The 18,495-nt window shown below is 41.6% G+C and overlaps 1 protein-coding gene and 1 long non-coding RNA gene across 5 annotated transcripts in view; one reads left to right on the forward strand and one right to left on the reverse strand.

Annotated features, from left to right (window-relative positions):
* Nucleotides 1-439: 439 nt before the first annotated feature.
* LOC147915355 (uncharacterized) lies at nucleotides 440-9,755 on the reverse strand. 3 transcript variants are annotated; one of them, XR_015553926.1, is made up of 6 exons: nucleotides 9,687-9,755; nucleotides 8,255-8,661; nucleotides 3,712-3,915; nucleotides 2,942-3,159; nucleotides 1,783-2,812; nucleotides 440-1,398 (listed from the first exon to the last, which is right to left on the reverse strand). It is a non-coding gene; the product is annotated as an uncharacterized LOC147915355 (long non-coding RNA). The 3 variants fall into 3 exon arrangements; XR_015553924.1 differs by having other exon boundaries at nucleotides 9,613-9,715; XR_015553925.1 differs by lacking the exon at nucleotides 9,687-9,755 and adding an exon at nucleotides 9,382-9,568 and having other exon boundaries at nucleotides 7,996-8,661.
* Nucleotides 9,639-18,495, forward strand: part of BPHL (biphenyl hydrolase like) — a 30,558-nt gene continuing 21,701 nt past the window's right edge. The window contains exons 1-2 of one of the 2 annotated variants that reach the window (XM_004432195.3): nucleotides 9,639-9,939; nucleotides 16,348-16,451. In XM_004432195.3, coding sequence (XP_004432252.2) covers nucleotides 9,671-9,939; nucleotides 16,348-16,451 — 373 coding nt within the window. In that variant the 5' untranslated portion in view covers nucleotides 9,639-9,670. The remainder of the gene's footprint in view (nucleotides 9,940-16,347; nucleotides 16,452-18,495) is intronic. The other variant, XM_087437934.1, reaches the window with a different exon arrangement.

Consider the following 18,495-nt stretch of genomic DNA (forward strand, 5'->3'; position numbering starts at 1 on the left):
TGTACAGGGCACTTACCATGAATGGAGCTTGCAGGCCTGGAAGTTGCTCTGGGTGAGTGAGTGAGTGAGTGGTGAGTGAATGTGAAGGCCTAGGACATTACTGGACACTACTATAGACTTTATATGCACTGTACACTTAGGTTACAGTAAATTTATTTATTTATTTTAGGAGGAAGATCAGCCCTGAGCTAACATCCATGCCAATCCTCCTGTTTTTGCTGAGGAAGATTGGCCCTGGGCTAACATCTGTGCCCATCTTCCTCTACTTTATATGGGACGCCGCCACAGCATGGCTTGACAAGCAGTGCATCAGTGCATGCCGGGATCTGAACCTGCGAACCCTGGGGCCACCAAAGCAGAGCACATGCACTTAACCACTGTGCCACCAGGTCAGCCCCCAGTAAATTTATTCAAAAATATTTTTCTTCAACAATAAACCTTAGCTTACTGTAAATTTTTTACTCGAAAATAACAATAAAAATTATAAAATACATAAACTGGTAACAGTCGTTTATTATCATCAAGTATTATGTACTGTACATGATTGCATGTGCTATACTTTTATATGACAGGCAGCGCAGTGGGTGTGTTTACACCAGCATCACCACAAACACATGAGTAATGGGTTGCGCTACAACGTTATGACAGCTACAATGTCACTAGGCGATAGGAATTTTTCAGCTCCATTATAATCTTATGGGATCACCATCATGCATGCGGTCCATTGTTGACCGAAACATCGTTATGTGGCACATGACTATACTTAAAAATAAATTATAACACCAATAATCTAAAACCTCACAGTGCTACCATTTTTGCTTACCAGTAGGATAACTGGTGTTAAAATTGTATGGACAATTATTTTTAACCCTCATCATCTCTGACAAGAAATCCCAATCAACATGTCAGGAAAAAATAAGGAAATGTTGACCCCACTAAAGATTTCTGCAAGTCAAATGATAGTAGTCAGATGAAACATTATATGTTTCTCTTTCCTTCTATGCAGGAAATTAAGGTGACTGATTTATGTTGAAAGTAGAATATAAATATTTTTTCATATTCCATATTTAAGCCAAACCCACCTTTACTGTTCAGAAAATTCCAATGGGCCAGTGAGGATACTTCAGGTAGAACCTCCCATGGCTGTAACACTTAAAACCACTATGCATACAGGACTACTCCAATAAAAGTATCTCTTGGAGGAGAAATAATGCAATAGGCAAGGAAGCTGTTGTCAACTCAGATAATTCAAGCCAAGGCTAAACAGTAGCCACGAATCTGCCAGTTATTTCCAGTTAAGGTAAGGCGGAATGGTAGCCAGAATTAAAGGGGTAGTTTTTTTTTTCTTCACTGAATCTTCAATTGCAGATAATGTTTATAAAGCTTGAATTAAATGGTCTGAAAAATAAAAAAAAAATTTTGTGGTAAAATATACATAACATAAAATTTACCATCTTAACCATTTTTAAGTATACAGTTTTGTGGCCTTAGTACATTCCCATTGCTGTGCTACTGTTACTGGATACATACCCAGGTTCTTTACCTGCCACACAAGAGGGGCCAAATGAAACTGGAATGCTAGGCTTATGTCAAGGAAAGAGTTTTTATTTTGGGTGATGTCAGCCAGGAGAAGAGAGCTCTCAAACTTGTCCTGTCTCCCCAAAAGATGGGAGGCAAGGGGTTTTAAAGGTTGTGAGGGAGAGCATGTGCTGGGGTTTTAGGTAGGAGAGGGGGAGCATGTGGCTGTGCTGGTTGGCACCTTCCCACAAACTTGCATTTGACCTTGAAGACGGAATTTCTTTCCCTTGACTGTCTGGACTTTTCTGATTAGGTTTCATCTTCAGCCTGCATTTGGCCTTGTGAGGCTGAATCTTGATGTCTGGACCTTGACTTCCCAGGAAAGACAGCTCACTCATATACTAAGGAGGGACAGAAAGACCTGGTTAGTTTTAAACAACAGTTGATTATGCTGAGTATGCACAGCTGCAGGTAGCAAAGCTTATCTCCAAGCTTTTGCTAACTTCTTCTAGCCCAGGGAAGATTTTTTTTCTTCATGCTCAGTTTCAAACCCCACTGTCTTTTAATCATTCCTCAGTCTTGGGGAATGGGGGTGAAGACCACTCTAGCTACTTCATGCTGTAAAAGGGCAAAGATCAGGATAAAAGGAATGAAACTATTTCACCTTTATTTTTAAATATTTTGGGGTACCAGGTGGGGAGAGCGAGATATGCTTTGCATGACTAATATTTTAGTACTCTGATCAATGGCTTTGGAAGAACACTTAAGTTCACATTTTATAATTGCATAGATGACCACACATATTAGCAAAACAGACAGCCCAAATTTTAGTATCCCCTCCATAATGGACCTCAATCCTTGGGGAATCTAGGAAAAGAGGCCATAAACCAATCAATGTTAGTGCCTAGAACCTCAAGTGAAACCTGATGTAGCCAAATAGCGTGCTGTCTACAGTCCAACAAATAAGGCAAGAACTTGGGAGTCATTTATTACTTATCTTTTAGAAGACCATTTTCTGGACAGCAACTTTCAGTCTGTTAGGTATTCACTTGACCATTCAGAGAAGTCAGTGTCTAGAGTATGAAGTCACCCAAGGTTTGGGTGACTCCAGTTGTGATGTTTTTTTGTGGCGTGGTTCATATTCCCTGTGGCGTTTCTCATATGGTCCTATCTAACAGGGACGAAGTCCAGGATTTCAGTAGGACCCAGTCTCTATGACAAAGATGGTGCAGAGAAACATCTGACAGTGTTTAGTTCCTTTGTTTAAGTTTCCTCCAGGTCTTTTGGATCATCTCTAGAACATAGAAAGGGTCTCCCAAAGTTAGGTCTACATTGTGTAAGCAAGTAACCAGACATTTAATAAGAAACATTTCTAGAGAAACAAAAATAAAAACAAGGTTAATGATTGGAGCAAATTACAAACCAATTTCTGAGCTCAGAGGACAGCCAGTTAAGAAGATCTCTAGATGTCAGGTTGACGCATCCCCTGCAGTCTAAAATGTCTCTAATGATGTCATCAGGCATCCAGGTGAACCTTTTAAGTGGCTTACACAGCAGCAGGCATGAAGATTGTCCAAACATGGGCTCTCATGGTGCACTTGGTTAGGTTTGTAACAAGTCGTCCAGCTTCAGTTTGCAGGGCTTCAGGAGAAAGGATGGTTTTAGTTCTCAATGATTCCAAATGAAAAGGACAGAAAAAAAAAACATTGAAAATGTTAATTTGGAGATCCATACCAGATATCTGAGGAAACTAGAATTCAGGATCCAGTCCAGCCAAAGACAATTAACAGAACCAGAATCCAACATCCATAAATATGTATTATAGTTTCTGTTGAAACCTAATTTTTCTCTCTAAAATCACCCCCGTTTTTACCAAAGATAGCCAAATTTAGATTCATTGGTTTGCAAAATAAGTCTAGTTTTAATAAACTTGGCCCAATTATTTACATAAGTACAGAAAGAATAGCAATTGATCATATAGGCTCTTTTAAATCTGATTTGCTGGAACTCTTTATAAGGAATCTCAGATCGAACTTTACAGGCCTCTCAAGGCCAGGAAAGCCAAGCCAAGGACTTGTCATCACATTTTCCTGTAATACCTATAGATTTGGGTGAATTCCTCTCTTCTTTTGAGGTTCCCCAAAATATTGAGGTTCCAGGCACCTTGCCAGTTAAGTGACCTTCCTTACTTACCCGTAAGGTTGCTGTTTGGGAATAAGGTACCAGGCCAATATTTCCAAGTGGCTTTATTCCATAAAGTCCAATCTTCATTCCTCAAAAGCTGTCTGGTCATATCTGAGCCTGCATATGCTTTCTAAATATGATGTTCCAGCCAAAGCTTTGATAACATAACAGTTTCCGATTGTGTTCCCAGTTCCCAGTGTTTCCAATTGTGTCCTATTATAAGGAGAACAGATTCTCATTGAACTTATGCAAACAGCTATATTGCCATGGAATAAGAACATTCACTTACTAAGAGTTTCCAAATTCTGGAGGGATCAGGAAGAGCGAAAAAGATAAATGCTTTAATTCTGTTTACAAAGGTATAAGTCATAGTTCCTTAAGAGAAAAGAGAAAAAGTTTTCCTTAAACCTGAAAAAACAAAACATTAAAAAAAATCAGCAATATGTTAAACAAAAAGTAATAAAAATTATCATCACTCTTGTCAGTTTACTTAGTTTCATGTAACCAACTCTTGATCTTCTGTTAGCAGTTTCATGAGGCTATCAGTTTTTCAGTTAGAATTCCAGTTCAGTTTTGTAATCTGAAAGTTTATCAGAAATCTGTGTTTTAGAGCAAGTGTCAGCGTCTCTTCCATGAATCTCTCTGAACTTGAAACATATTTGCAAAAACATCAGAGTAAAACAACCTTCTGCAAATGACAAAACATTTAAAAATGGCAATTGATAAAGACACTTGGCTATTTCTGTAACATACAACACTTTGAGATAATAACTAGAATTATGACTGACAACCAGGACAGATCAGAACTTTTGGGATGTTACATATTTTTTTAAAAAACACTTATATTAATAACATTTATCCATACAATATAACCTAGCAAGGCTTATTATTATTTATTTGACAATATTTCCCATGTAATTTAACATACCAAATAAGTCTAATTTGTTTAATATCTTCCTCTTTATGAAAAGAGAGAACAAATTCTTTAAGTCTCAAGGCTGACTGAAAATTCTCAAAGTTTTCTTTTTAAGTCAAAAGAAGACTTTAATTTTAGAGGACGTTTGTCAAAAAAAATCAAAAGGCTTTAAAACACTCAGTCAAATAGGAAACAATGCTGAGTTATCCATTTAATCAAGGTGACAACAGAAACAGTCAAAGGCAAACAGAGTTAAAACAGTCAAAAAACAAAAATAAAAACCTTGATAGAGAGAACTCAGTCCTTTTGAACATAGGAAATTATTTTAACAAAATATAGATATTCTGTCTTTTAACTATACTTACTCAAAGGAACACCTTTTTTACCTCTATATAAAGAGCAGACCAAAAGTTTAATAAAGTTACCTTTATAAGAGAAAGCCAAAGCCTAATTTTCCACCAGCTTACTTAGCCAACTTGACCATGTACAAAACTCCTCAGGGTTTTACTTCCACAAACTTTCTGTCATTTACTTTTTACATTTAGAATTTGTCCCATGTCTTCTTCCCTTTTTTTCCCCTAGTACTTTAGGAAAAATTTATCTTTCTTAACAAAACAAACAAAAATATCTCTATTCTTTATACCTTTTTTACAGACAACATACATTTTTCTTTCCTTATACACAGACTTTCCAGAAATATGTACTTTCTCATAGAAAATTTTTCAACATGTACAAAATATGTTTATCAATAAACTTAAGCATCTTTCAGTTTCTCTGAGATAAGAAACCAAAGGCAGACAAATCTATGCTTAGTAATCAATTTTTAATGTTTTATCTTGTGTGGAAATGACCCAGATACTCAATAAATTTTTATTAACTTAATTTAGCAAAACTCTAAAGCTTCAAGTTACCAAAAAGATTTTGGAAGCTGTTTTTCAAGGATACAGACCATAATACATAATTATTGTTCAAAGTTTCCCCCCAAAACTTTTATCCTTTTTACATCTATTTTGTTTACTTGTTTCCAATAATTATATTTAGATTACCTACAAAAACCTTATGAGACATCAGACAGAAAGTTATTATTCTGTTATTACTTTTGCTGACAAATTTTGCAACAGAGATAACATAAGCTCATTTGACCAGTAAACCCAGGCTGCATCATATCCAATGTTGATAAGTCTGAAAATATATTTATTTCAATTAAACCAACAAACTTAAACAAGCTTTTCATTTACTAAAGATCGTTTTATATCATGTTAACTTGAAAGACATCTAGGCTAGCTCTATTACATTTAGAAATAATTTATAAAAGTGTTTACTCCAAGCCAATTAAATAGAACTCCTTTAGAAACTGTACCATCCAGAGGCAGACAAATACATATAGAGACAGATAAACACAGAGATCTTCAAAATTTTAGCCAGGTCTCAGGTGCAAAACTCAAAAGAACAGTTAGATCCCAACTATTTTTCTAGCAGGTAGATCTGCTCAGAAGGCCAAAAATATTTACTAAATATTCTTTCCTTTTGCTGTAAGATCTTTTTACAGCTGTTTTTGAAATAACTTTGTCTTTTAGACGTTTCTGTATATTAATCAAAGGTTGCATCCCATTGTGAGAGGTTTTGAATCCTCTTTTAAGGGTGACACTTAAGGTGGACTCATCTGAAACAGAGGTTCTCCAGAATGGACATTACAATTCCAAATTATCTAAAATGTGTACTTATTTTCACTTGTTTAATTTTAGATCAGGAATTTTGGGGAGTTGAAGTGGGGAAGCCCAGCAAGAGAGGAGAGAGGAGCAGCAGATCTAGCTTCAGCTGCTGGCATGTTTAATTATTTAATTATTTTCTTTTAAAGAGGCAGTACAGTATTCTTGATTTCATGTAGAAGCCTCAAAAAATTAAAATAGCCTTTCCATTGGTTGTTTAAGTTTGTAGCTGTCTTTTTCCAATTGTATATGTAAATACACCAGTTTGGGTAAACCGAAATTGCCCCATTTTGTCCATTTTAAAGTGAGATTTCCTTTAGCATGTTTAATTAACATTGCCTGAAGGGTGGATTTATATGCTCTTACAATATCAGGCAGGGGACACGTTCCCCACTGAGACACAATGTTTATCCCCATAATATGATCTATAACACAATCAAACAAAAGAGATATAATCATTTTACATAAAGCCCATTTAAATATACCAACTCTTATAAAACTTTAATTTTATCAACTCTTACACCTCTAATTACAACTTATTAGGATTCCATTAACAAGTTTCAGTATTACAATACTGTGTAGGGGAAGCATTCCCAGCCAGACATAAAATTCATTTCCAAAAAAAAACATATCCAGGCAAAGTTAACATAACCTCTTCATATAATATTGGCTTAAACACTTTAATCTTTATAGTCTTATCAACCTGAGCAGCCTAACTGTTACCCCAAACAATTGTTGGTCAGGTTTCTCATTGTGATCTCTGCCTTCTTCCTTTAAAAATTTTTCAAACTGGGGTGAATAGAACAGGTTTGTCTGAGGTCCTTTAATCTTGGGGGAGGGTAACGGGGGTCCCTTTAGCCCACCTAACCTTAGGTAGTGTTTTATTAAAACCTTTGTTTTAATTTCATTCATGTCCATTCAATTCATCCCATTTTTCTTTTTAATAACTAGTTAAAGATTTCCATCCTGTTGAGATGAGTCCTGTGACTCTTCCCTTTTTGATTCCTCTTTGCTTTTTCCCCTTTTAATTAATATTTGTCTTATTTACCCCACTGTCTTATTTACCTTATTATTTTTTAACTCCTCTAAAAATTTCCACCTTGTTGAGGAGTCCCTTTTTCCCTTCACTCATCTGTTAACTCAATGCCTTCATTAGCATTTGTAAGACCATCAAAGGAAGCTGAAACCCTGAGTTTAAGTTCTTAAGACTATTCATTGTATTTTCCTTTTTCATAGGTACCAATAAAACAGTTGTTTATGATGAGAGCTCTCTAAAACTTTTCCAACTGAAGGATCCACTGTTTGGCCATTTTTTTCTCTCCAGAGTCTAAAGAATATTGTGGCCACGTGGTGTTACAAAAGAAAACCATCTTCTTCTTGGACATGGGCTTATAGCTGAAGTCAGCCCATTTAACCAAGAGGTGGCCCAGAGGGCTTTTCTTGGGGACAGATGGAGCTCCTCCCCCTTTCAGAATTACAAACATACAGAACAGACAGCCAGACAGGATCCCAAACAGATAGGTGCACCCAACAGATTCCGGGTAAAAGTCCTACAACTAGTCCCACTCCAGTAGGGCGCCTTATTAACCAGATGGCCCTGCCTTGCAAAGAGATAGGACCACAGATGGAGGGGAAGGGAGTTCTCAGTGCACATCCGAGGTGACTTACCCTACTCCACATTGAGTCCGTCCACTCACCAGAAGCAAAAACCAACAAACAAACAAACAATTCTAGAGCCTGTTTCCTTGCCATAAGAAAATATGGCACTGGTGCCGGGTCATACGGAAAGTACTGGGAACAGTCGCTATGGCAAATCACCTAGGCAGCTGCTAGACTGCTTCCCTGGAAATCTCAGTGGGCCCAGGGACACAGAGCCACAGGCAAAGAGCCTCCTGGCTGGCTCGCCAAATTGGTACCAGATACATACCCAGATTCTTTACCTGCCACACAAACTGGAACGCCAGGCTTATGGCAAGGAAAGAGTTTTTATTTCGGGTGACATCAACTGTGAGACGAGAGCTCTCAAACTTGTCCTGTCTCCCCAAAAGATGGGAGGCAAGGGGTTTTAAAGGTTGTGAGGAAGAGCACGTGCTGGGGCTTTAGGTAGGGGAGGGAGAGCATGTGCTGGGGTTTTAGGTAGGGGAGGAGGAGCGTGAGGCTATGCTGGTTGGCACCTTCCCACCAGCTTGCGTTTGGCCTTGAAGACTGAATTTCTTTCCCTTGACTGTCTGGACTTTTCTGGTTAGCTTTCATCTTCAGACTGCGTTTGGCCTTGTGAGGCTGAATCTTGACGTCTGGACCTTGACTTCCCAGGAAAGACAGCTCACTCATATACTAAGGAGGGACAGAAAGACCTGGTTAGTTGTAAACAGTTGATTATGCTGAGTATGCAAAGCTGCAGTTTACGAAGCTTATCTCTAAGTTTTTGCTAACTTCCTGTAGCCCAGGGAAGATTTTTTAACCTCTTCATGCTTGGTTTCACTACCATCACTGTATCCATCTCCAGAACTCCTGTCATCTTGCAAAACTAAATCTCTGTCCCCATTAAACACTACCTCCCCATTTCCCCTCCCCCCAACTCCTGGCAACCCCCATTCTGCTTACTGTCTCTATGAACCTGACTACTCGGAAAGTCAAATCATACAGTATTTGTCCTTTTGTGGCTGGCTTACTTCACTTAGCATAATATCCTCATGGTTCATCCATGTGGTATCAGGTGTCAGAATTCCCTTCCTTTTTAAGGCTGAACGATATTCCATTATATGTACACACATTTTATTTATACCTTCATCCATAAATGGACAATTCATAGATGCTTCCAACTTTTGGCTATTGTGAATGATGCTGCCGTGAACATGGGTGTATAAATATCTGAGACCCTGTTCTCAATTCCCGTGGGTATATACCCAGAAGTGGAACTGCTGGATCATATGGTTATTCTATGTTTAACTTTTTGAGGAATCCCGGGACTATTTTCCACAGCCACTGCACCATTTTACATTCCACCCACAGTGCACAAGGTTTCAGTTTCTCCACACGCTCACCAACACTTACTAATTTCTGTTTTTTGAAACCAGCTATCCTAATGGGTGTGGGGTGGTACGGAGCAAAAAGAATCCAATCGCCCCCCTGTTAGCAGGCAGGCCGAAGAGCCGCCTTCTTGGCCCGCCCCTCCCACGCCCGCCTTGCCGCCCAGTCCTGAGGGTGGAAGGGGGGCTCGCCTCCCTGAACGGCCAGGTCACGGCGGCGACGGGCGGGGGCGGGGCGGCGCCGACTGGGACGCACCCCTAGAGAGGACAGTCTGTGGCCGGGTACCAGCGGGCCCGCGAGGCCCGTTTCTGTCATGGATCAGAAAGTACCCGGCTTCTCCGGGGCCCAAGCATCTCGGCCCGCCAGGGCAGGGCAGGCCAGAGCGCCCGGCGCATGCGTGCTTCCGGGCGGCGCGGCGGGGCGGCCAGTAGGGGCCGGCGCATGCGCGCTCCCGGCGCTGTCGGGACTTCGGATCATGACGGCGGCGCTGGGCGGCCGGGGTGCGCTGCGGCGCGGGCTCCTCCTCGCGGCCCTGAAGCCCAGGATCCATGTCGTCCGTGCAGGGCCCGCGGCCGCACTCGGGTAATGGCGCTCGCTCCCCTCCGGGAGCGCCCGCGTCCACGTGCGCGCGCTCGGGGTGGCAGGGGGGCCGCGCCCTGGCCGGGGGCGGGGCTGGGGGCGGGCCGGGCGGCGCGGGGAGGGGCGTGCGGCGGCCTCCGGCCTGGGGCACCGCAGCCTTCGATTTGGGCGCTCGAGCTTCCGCGTGATTGTGCAGACGGAAGGGATCCAGGGAGGTCACGTGGTCAGTCAGTGACACGCTCAGGACAGAGATTGGAATCCCAGACCCCTTACTCTTAGTCCGCTGCTCTGTCCCGTCTGCTCACACCTCATGTGTGAGCAGTAATCCCTCATGCTCTTTAGATCAAAAACCAGCCTGGAGGGCCGGCCAGGTGGTTTAGCGGTTAAGTGCCCGTGCTCTGCTGCCTGCGGCCTGGGTTCGGATCCTGGGCGCGCACCGATGCACCGCTTCTCCTGCTATGCTGAGGCTGCATCCCACATACAGCAACTAGAAGCATGTGCAGCTATGACATACAACTATCTGCTGGGGCTTTGGGGGGAAAAATAAATAAAATCTTAAAAAAAAAAAACAGCCTGGAAAAAAAATCAACAGCCTGAGAACGCCTGTACACTATGAGCTCTGACAGTCACGGGGTCCCAAGGCCTGAGTCTTCCCTTTGTTTGCTGATCTGGAACTTTAGAATCACCTTGGGAACCTGGGAAAATCCAAAATCCTGGGCCTGACTCCCGTAGGGTCTCGTGTTGTAGGTCTGTGGAGAGACGCCCAAGAAGCTGCCTTTTTCTCATGGCACACCCCTACACACGCTCGGAGACACAACCACCACCACCGCCCGGATTAATCTCTGACCCATTGTCTTAAAAATGAGTGCCCTCGGTCCCCAAAGATCTTAGAGGGAAAATGTAGATAGAACAGCATGAAGCCTACTTGACCTCGTGTCTACCTACCTACACACGCACGCGCGCGCACGAAGGCGATGCACGTGTGCAGTCAGTTGTTGCTGCGTCAGTTCCGTTCATGACCAGAAGTCGAATGCTAGATACAGCTACCTGGAGTTTAGAACTTCACTTGATCTCATGGGGAAACTTCTCATTTCAAAACTTAAGGAAAAATCTGACCAGCTTTCAATTTTTATATTGTGATTGACTAGTTCTTGAGTTTCATATTTGACTTACGTTCTTTTTTATTATTTTAGAAGTTTTAGAAGATTTTCAGGACTGTTTCGATACAGATGGAAAAATGTCAATGTCCACTAAATCAACATTGAAAAGTGGCTGTTTGTATCCAGTTTCCTATTTGCAGAAAGGGATTGAAATAAGGTTTCTCTGATTGTACCAATACCAAAGTTACGATAGGTTGTTTAATTGTTGCAGGAAGGCCCCATCCACTTAGCAGTGCAAATTATTCTTCCTAAAATATCTCTGAAAAACAGGTTTCTCTGGGCTTTGAACTGCAGTTTTATAAATGCAGTTGCAAGTTGATATGACCGAGAAATCAAGCAGTGGTCTTGGTTAATCCCAAAACAAGGCTGCAGCACAATCTAAATGGGTAGAGCACTCCTGTAAAACCTTTGCTTCAGAACAGCTAGGGTCCAACCTGTAATTGAGTTGTGTTCCAAAAACTTGTTTGTTAGTCTGTTGTTTGGAGCTCTGACTCTTATTTCATAATCTGTAAAGTCATTTGTTCCAGTACCAGGTCAAAAAAGCCTTTTCCACCTGAAATTGTATGTTATATACAGTTAGAATATTAATAATTTACAGAAACTAACAATCTGCCTGAAGAAAAATGTTTTCTGAGTTCAACCTTGGGATGCTCTGCCAGAAAATCAGAGAAAAAAGAAAAGGCACTTCCCCTGGCGCCTGCCACCACTTTTTGTCTGGCAGGCAGGTGAGTGTGGCCCCAGTGCTGGAATCCTGTCAGGGACTCTCTTCAGCGAGGAGTTTACAGAAAAAGCATGGCCTTTGGCATTCAGATGGCCACGTTGCCACTTACTAGTTGTGCGAAGCTTCATGAATGTGAGCAAGTTGCTTAACCTCTTTGGGCCTCGTGCCTTGCAGAATTGGTCTGAGGATTTGAGACAATGATTGTAAAAGGCCTGACATAATAACAACTAAGTGATTAGTAGGTACAATTAGTAATGATACAAATATGAATATATAAATAATAATGAATAAAAAATGTAAAAATAAGTCATCAAAATTCATGTAAGTCTAAGCCCTAGGGGTAGCTGATACTTTATTGTAGCTAATGGTTACTTTGGGAAAAATATACAAAACACAAAGCTGAACAAGATATAGAGAATATGTAGGACTTGCAAAGTGAAGATGTATCTTATTAAGTGGCCCCCATTTTTATTTCTAAGCAAACTGTGAAAGTGCCAAAGGCTCTGGTGTCAGATGCTCAGGTGCTCATCTTGACTTTGCAAATTACTAGCAGTGTGACTGGGGCATGTTACCTAAACTCTCTAGTTCTCAGGTCCCTCAGTGGTAAAATTAGGTGAAGTATAATGTGTACCACAGGGCTGAACGGATGAGGTACGTAAGCCCTTAGCAGAGTGTATTTAGTTTAATAATTAAACTAAATGTTTCCAGTTTAATAATTAAACTAGGGCCAGCACGGTGGCTTAGCGGTTAGGTGTGCACGCTCTGCTACTGGCGGCCCAGCTTCGGATCCTGGGCGCGCACTGACGCACTGCTTCTCCGGCCATGCTGAGGCCGTGTCCCACATACAGCAACTAGAAGGATGTGCAGCTATGACATACAACTATCTACTGGGGCTTTGGGGAAGAAAAAAACGAGGAGGATTGGCAATAGATGTTAGCTCAGAGCCAGTCTTCCTCAGCAAAAAGAGGAGGATTAGCACGGATGTTAGCTCAGGGCTGATCTCCCTCACCAAAAACTAAAAATAAAAAATAAATAAAAAATAAAATAAATGAAATAAAAGATCATAACTCATTTAAAAAATAATAAAATGTTTCTAGTTTAATAATTAAACTAAATGTTTCTAATAAGTAAACTAAATGTTTCTAGTTTAATTATTTGCCCCAAGCTGTTATGTTCTTGCCTCCTCCCACAGTAAACTCTCCCTCTGAGGGGCGAGACTCGGCCCCCTCAGTCAGGACCTGATTGCCGTTGTATTGCTCCTGACCTTCCCTTTCACAAAGTTGCCAGATGATTCAAATCTAGTTTTGAGCCTTGCTGATGTGTGGGAGGCAGGAAGTGTTCTCATCCAAAGGGTCCAAGTGGGCAGCTGTGTAGATGTTGGTGAAGGCGTGGTGAGTTCAATGTCTGCTGCCTACACCCCCAAGGTCTCCTACACTCCCAACTTCTCTGTCATAATACTTGGCAAACTGCGTGGTACCTGCTGGTTGCAGGTTTATTTATCTGTCTTTCCTGCCAGTCTCCAAGCTACAGGGGGCACCCAGCACACAGTAGGTGTTCAGGAAGTGTATGAATGGATGAACGGAATGGTAGAGTTTTGGTGTTTTTGAAAGCACATGCCAGGGCTTTACCCCAGTCCCTGAGTGCTAGTCTCCCAGGCTTGTCCTAGGTGTGCATGGTTTTAACTCTCCACAGGTGATTCTAATGAACACACCTGCTTAAGAACACCTGGGTTAGACAAGCAATTATTAGGATGGAGAAAGTGGTGGAAAAGACAAATTGACAGCCCAAGAGAAAGGCATTCATTTTTTGTTCTTTAAACTTGAAGTTTTCTATCCTTTTTCCTGCCTGAGAGTTGGGGAAATTTGGTATATTGAGTGTGGTTCGGGTAATAAGGACATGTCAGGGCCATTTTCTTTCAGCATACACACAACAACGTTTGTCTGAGGCCTGACTGCCGTCTCAGGGGCCCTTTGATAAGCTGAGAAAAAAGGCTAGACTCATTTGAGTGACCTTATGTGAAAATAAATCATTCAATAACTCTATTTTTGTTTTAAATAAAACTTTTTTCTTATGTTTGAAATTGATTTGCTTTTGATTTACTTTTGTTCTCAAACAGTCCTCTGCCCTGTTTCCCCAACCTGGAGACTGATGAAGGGTTTTGGCAGCCTCTGTTAACCCCAAGGGGTAGGCTGACGTGTTAAGGCCGGTACCTCTGGTGTAATAACTTGCAGGCCTTTGATGACAAAGCACTAGGCACGTTTTCTTTCCCCTCAGCCTGGCTGCAGACCCCTGCACCATTTGGCCCCAACCTTTGCTCCCTCTTTGCCCCTGCACTCCTGCCAGGCTGAATACTGCCTTGTCCCCACATATGTCCCTTGCTCCTGGGCCTTCGATCGTGTTGTTTCTTCTTCTCGAAGCACCCTCCCCACCACATTTCTTTTTCAAAGTTTTATGCATCTTTGAAGTTCACCTCAAATGCTGCTTTTTCACTTTTCTCCAGGTATGTCTACCAAACCCTGATATGATCTCTCTGGCTCTCCTCTAAAGTCACCTGCGAAGTGTTCTGCCATAATAACCCTGCCCTGATGTTGAGTTCTCATGCCTGATTCTAGACTACCTGGTTTTGTTTATATTCTTCTTAGGCAACCGGAAGAATATGGGATAGGGATAATTAGAAAAAAAGAAATTTGGAATGGGGATTCAAAACACAGACAGAGCAAATTGCAGAAGTTAGAGGTTTTTTGCAGAAGAGACTTTGGAATGATTGTGAAAGCTAAAGGAAAGGAAGCCCACGTAAGCCAGTGCCCTAGGGCTGGCTCCAGGGCCCCTGGAGAGATGCAGACAGCGAGTCAGCAACACCCAGGCATGAAAACCCACTGGCTTGCACATTGAGAAGGGGGCAGGGGGGATCCTCTCATTGCACATAACATTCTCACTGCACAAATGACTTTCACAAGCATGTCCTTGACACTGCAAGGAAGGGAGCCTCTCGAAGATCTTTAGGCACAAGGAGTAATGAAGGTACACATTCTCACCAACATGAGCCACGCAGACACTGGTCATTTCTGTAGGCAGCTGCCTCATACCTTGTGCTGAACACAGAAAATACTAATAACTTCTGTTCCAACCGTTTGCCTCGAGCTCTTCTTTCCTCAGTCCTCACCTACCCCTCCCTGAGGGTTTGCAGAGTGGATCTCTGTCTTTATCTTCTCTCCTACTAGACAGTGAGCAAAGCAAATGTGTCAATAAGCAAACATTTGCTGAAATGAATCTTTACTAGTAGAATATTGTTTGCTTTTATCTTGATCCTAGAGCCATCTTAGCAATAAAAATGAGTCACTCAGAGGAATAGGACATTAATAGTAAGTAACTTGGCAGTGTCAGTATGACACTACTGTTGCTCTGGCTCTATTATTGCTCTTCTCATAATATTTCTGTAGATAATGAGCTTATAGTTATGTCAAGCCCCATTATCATCCAATTCTGTCATATTTTCCAGAAATTGTGTGTTTAAGAATTGATGTACCTGTATTCAGTACATTTGTTCCAGCATCTATCCTGGTATGCCATAATGTCCCTTCTTCATTTCACTCAGCCATCTGGGAAATTGGTGGGGAGGCTCTTAGGGCCTGATGCGGGGCCTCGTATGTGCTCTATTGCTGTACATCCCTGCGTAGTCCTCCCAGAGCTCCTGGAAGAGCCGCTGAGGAAAGGTGAATCAGCAGAACACCTGGTGTGGCACACGCATCATTCAGTCAGAACAGACCCTGGCAGTAGCCCTGGCCTGAGGCCCTCTCCTGTGCCAAGTATGTCCAGTTAGGTGCTGCATCACGGGAGGTCTTGGGCCAAGAAGAGTCAGTGGTGGGAGGAGGGCTTGAAATGGGAGCTTATGCACCAGACTATTTAACAATCAACACAGAAATATTTCAACATCTTAAAAAGCAGTCTGGCCATATAGGTGTAGATGAGCATCCCTGACTGTAGCCCTTCTGCAGCTGGCCTGAGAACATGAGAAGTCATATGCCTGAAGGACTGCCTTTGGATCAAGGCCTTCCCTGTGACCCACCTCATCCTTGGGAATGATGCCCAGGCAGCTGAAGGTCCAGGTAGCTCCTCTAGACCTGCTGAGGTCTGGATGAATGGCTCCAGAGGCCGTGCTGTTGATGCTTACCCTCTCATTTCATTGTGTGGGGCCCCCTGCAGCAGCCTGCACTTTGGCACCAACTCACCAGGCGTGTGCCCATGGGCCTGTATGGCCATTGATTTCAGCAAGCCTCTCAGTGCTTTTGTAGGGTAAGCCCTGGGCTGGTGCTGTAGGATATTCAAACATGAAGACAGTCCAGATCTGCAGCCTAGTAAGGAAGGTACAAACTCATGTCCCTTTTTAGGTTTGGAAAACAAGCACAAATCGAAATAATCTGGGAAGCCTGAGGAGGGTACTGGAGCTAACTCGTATATAAAAGGGCAGTTTTGTCGTATTACATTTGTACTGCTAAATTTTCCTTTGAGGATGGGGTTTTTCTCTTCTAGCACCTCGGTGACATCTGCCAAAGTGGCTGTGAATGGGGTCCACCTACATTATCAGCAGACTGGAGAGGGAGAGCATGCCGTCCTGCTGCTTCCTGGAATGTTGGGTCTGGAAGTTTTTTAATAAATGCTCTTGCATGCTGTGTAATCTATGATGCATTCACAATAGTAGATGCCAAATATGGATCATTTTAGTGCTTTGCTGAAATGCTTTAAGTAATGTTTTCTACAATTAAGTTTAGGTGATTAAGAAAGATACCTTTCTACATTGCGTATTTTTCTTCCTTTAAATACTCAGTTTTTCCCATGCAAGTACCGTGTAATTACCTACAATTTGGGAGGATGACAGGGGTCAAGAAAAGGGGTATAGGAAGAAGATGAGTGGGTGACCAACCATCCCAGTTTGCCTGGAATTGAGGGGTTCCAGGATACGAGACTCTCAGTGCTAGAAGGAGTGATCGCCCTGTTGTGGTTGATTATATATTCAATTAAAATAAGAGCTAAGAACAAAACTTAGTTTAAAGCCTTTTTGAAAGTCAAAATTATTCGATTGGCATGAATGGAGCATAGTAAAGCCAGCTGGACCTCAGTCTCATTTTACAGATAAGTAGTTTACATTTAGAAAGTCCAGGGGAAACTTTCTGGTGATCCCAGGACATCTCAAATTTGGTTTTAAGGGTTTTAGTATTGTTGTTTTATTTTTAATTTAGTTAAAGAATCCCAATATATACTTATTTCCTTACATTCTTCTTCTTACTCCTGAAACTAAAATGCTAAAATTTTCAATTGCTTGATGTTTCCATTTGACGGAGCCTCAGCTGACTGTGGTACCGTTGTAGCTACTGAAGCATCTTTGTCTAGATGGTATTTAGTATCTTTTTTTCCCTTAAGCTGTTGTAATGAAGGAGGACATTTACTCCAGTGGGTGGTGTAGAGCTCAAGTTATCTGTAAAAGCTATGAACAATTTACCACCTTAGATTTCCATTATTTCAGTACTGTCGTGATCATTATCCAGGTATAAAACACTTTTCACAACTTAATATTTGTTTATGTAAAACATTAATCTGATTCAAAAATCAAAAAATCAATCAGTGAGACTCTCTCCCAGTCCCCTGCCCCAGCACCCATCCCCTCCCCACGGGCAACCAGTGTGGATGTGTTTCCTTCTCAGGTTGTTGTATACTGGTAACTATTCTTTGAAATAATTTATTAAGATTTAAGTATTCTTGGCACTGTTCTTCAAATGTTTACCTATGTGCCAGAAAGAAAAATGCCTTATTATTTCTGAAATTGATCTTGAGTTAGACTGTTTCCTTTTCCCACCTTCTTACCTGCTGCCCCTCCTTCAGGATAGTTCCCATGTGGAAGTCTCTCCAGTTCAGGGACCAGAAGAGAAGCTTCGAATGTCACAGCAGTAAATATGAGCTTATTTTTGGCTTGAGTTTTCTGAGTGATTTACCTGATGTTGAGAAAGGTATATCTTGTTAAATGATTCTGTACCATCTTGAAAGACATTTTCTAATAATAGCTAGTTTGTCAAGCAAGATGTTTAGTATCCATTTGTGGCCTAAGGTATGAGTCCTTAGAAACCAAGCAGACTTTAAAAATAAAATGCTGACTTGCCCCTGGACTTAGCTCCTTGAGGGTCTGGCCTTCCACACCACATGCAGTGGCTGTGTGAACACAGTGGCCAAGACCTCATGTGTGGGCTGGGAACTGTCAGCCAAGTCCACCACAGGCTCAAGAACGTAGTTCTACTTGTTAGCATATGCCCTTTTGTACTGTTTTAATGAAACAAACTAATTTGATTTCTTCCCTCCACTCTAATGAAATCAAACTAATTTGATTTCTTCTCTGCTCTCCCCCCTCATTTCAGTGTTTTAGTTTAGTTTTCCGGTGTCTAGTTATAACCAGAAAATAAAGTCTTCAGGGCTATTCACATTAGCTTAGTAAAAAAATATCTGGGATTTTAGAATTCTACTTTGAATAAGGTGGACCAAATATCATAAATTTGTCTACAGACATTATTGGGATCTCTCTCATTTGTAACAGTAATTTAAAAAAAGAAAGAAAAAATAACGCAGAAACATATCATGTCGGTAAGTATTTCTATGCAGTTTCACGAATTGTTTTTTTTAAAAAGGAAGATT

This window comes from Ceratotherium simum, chromosome 13, assembly GCF_057802395.1.
Source record: "Ceratotherium simum simum isolate JZ-2026a chromosome 13, ASM5780239v1, whole genome shotgun sequence".
Taxonomy (NCBI): Eukaryota; Metazoa; Chordata; class Mammalia; order Perissodactyla; family Rhinocerotidae; genus Ceratotherium; species Ceratotherium simum.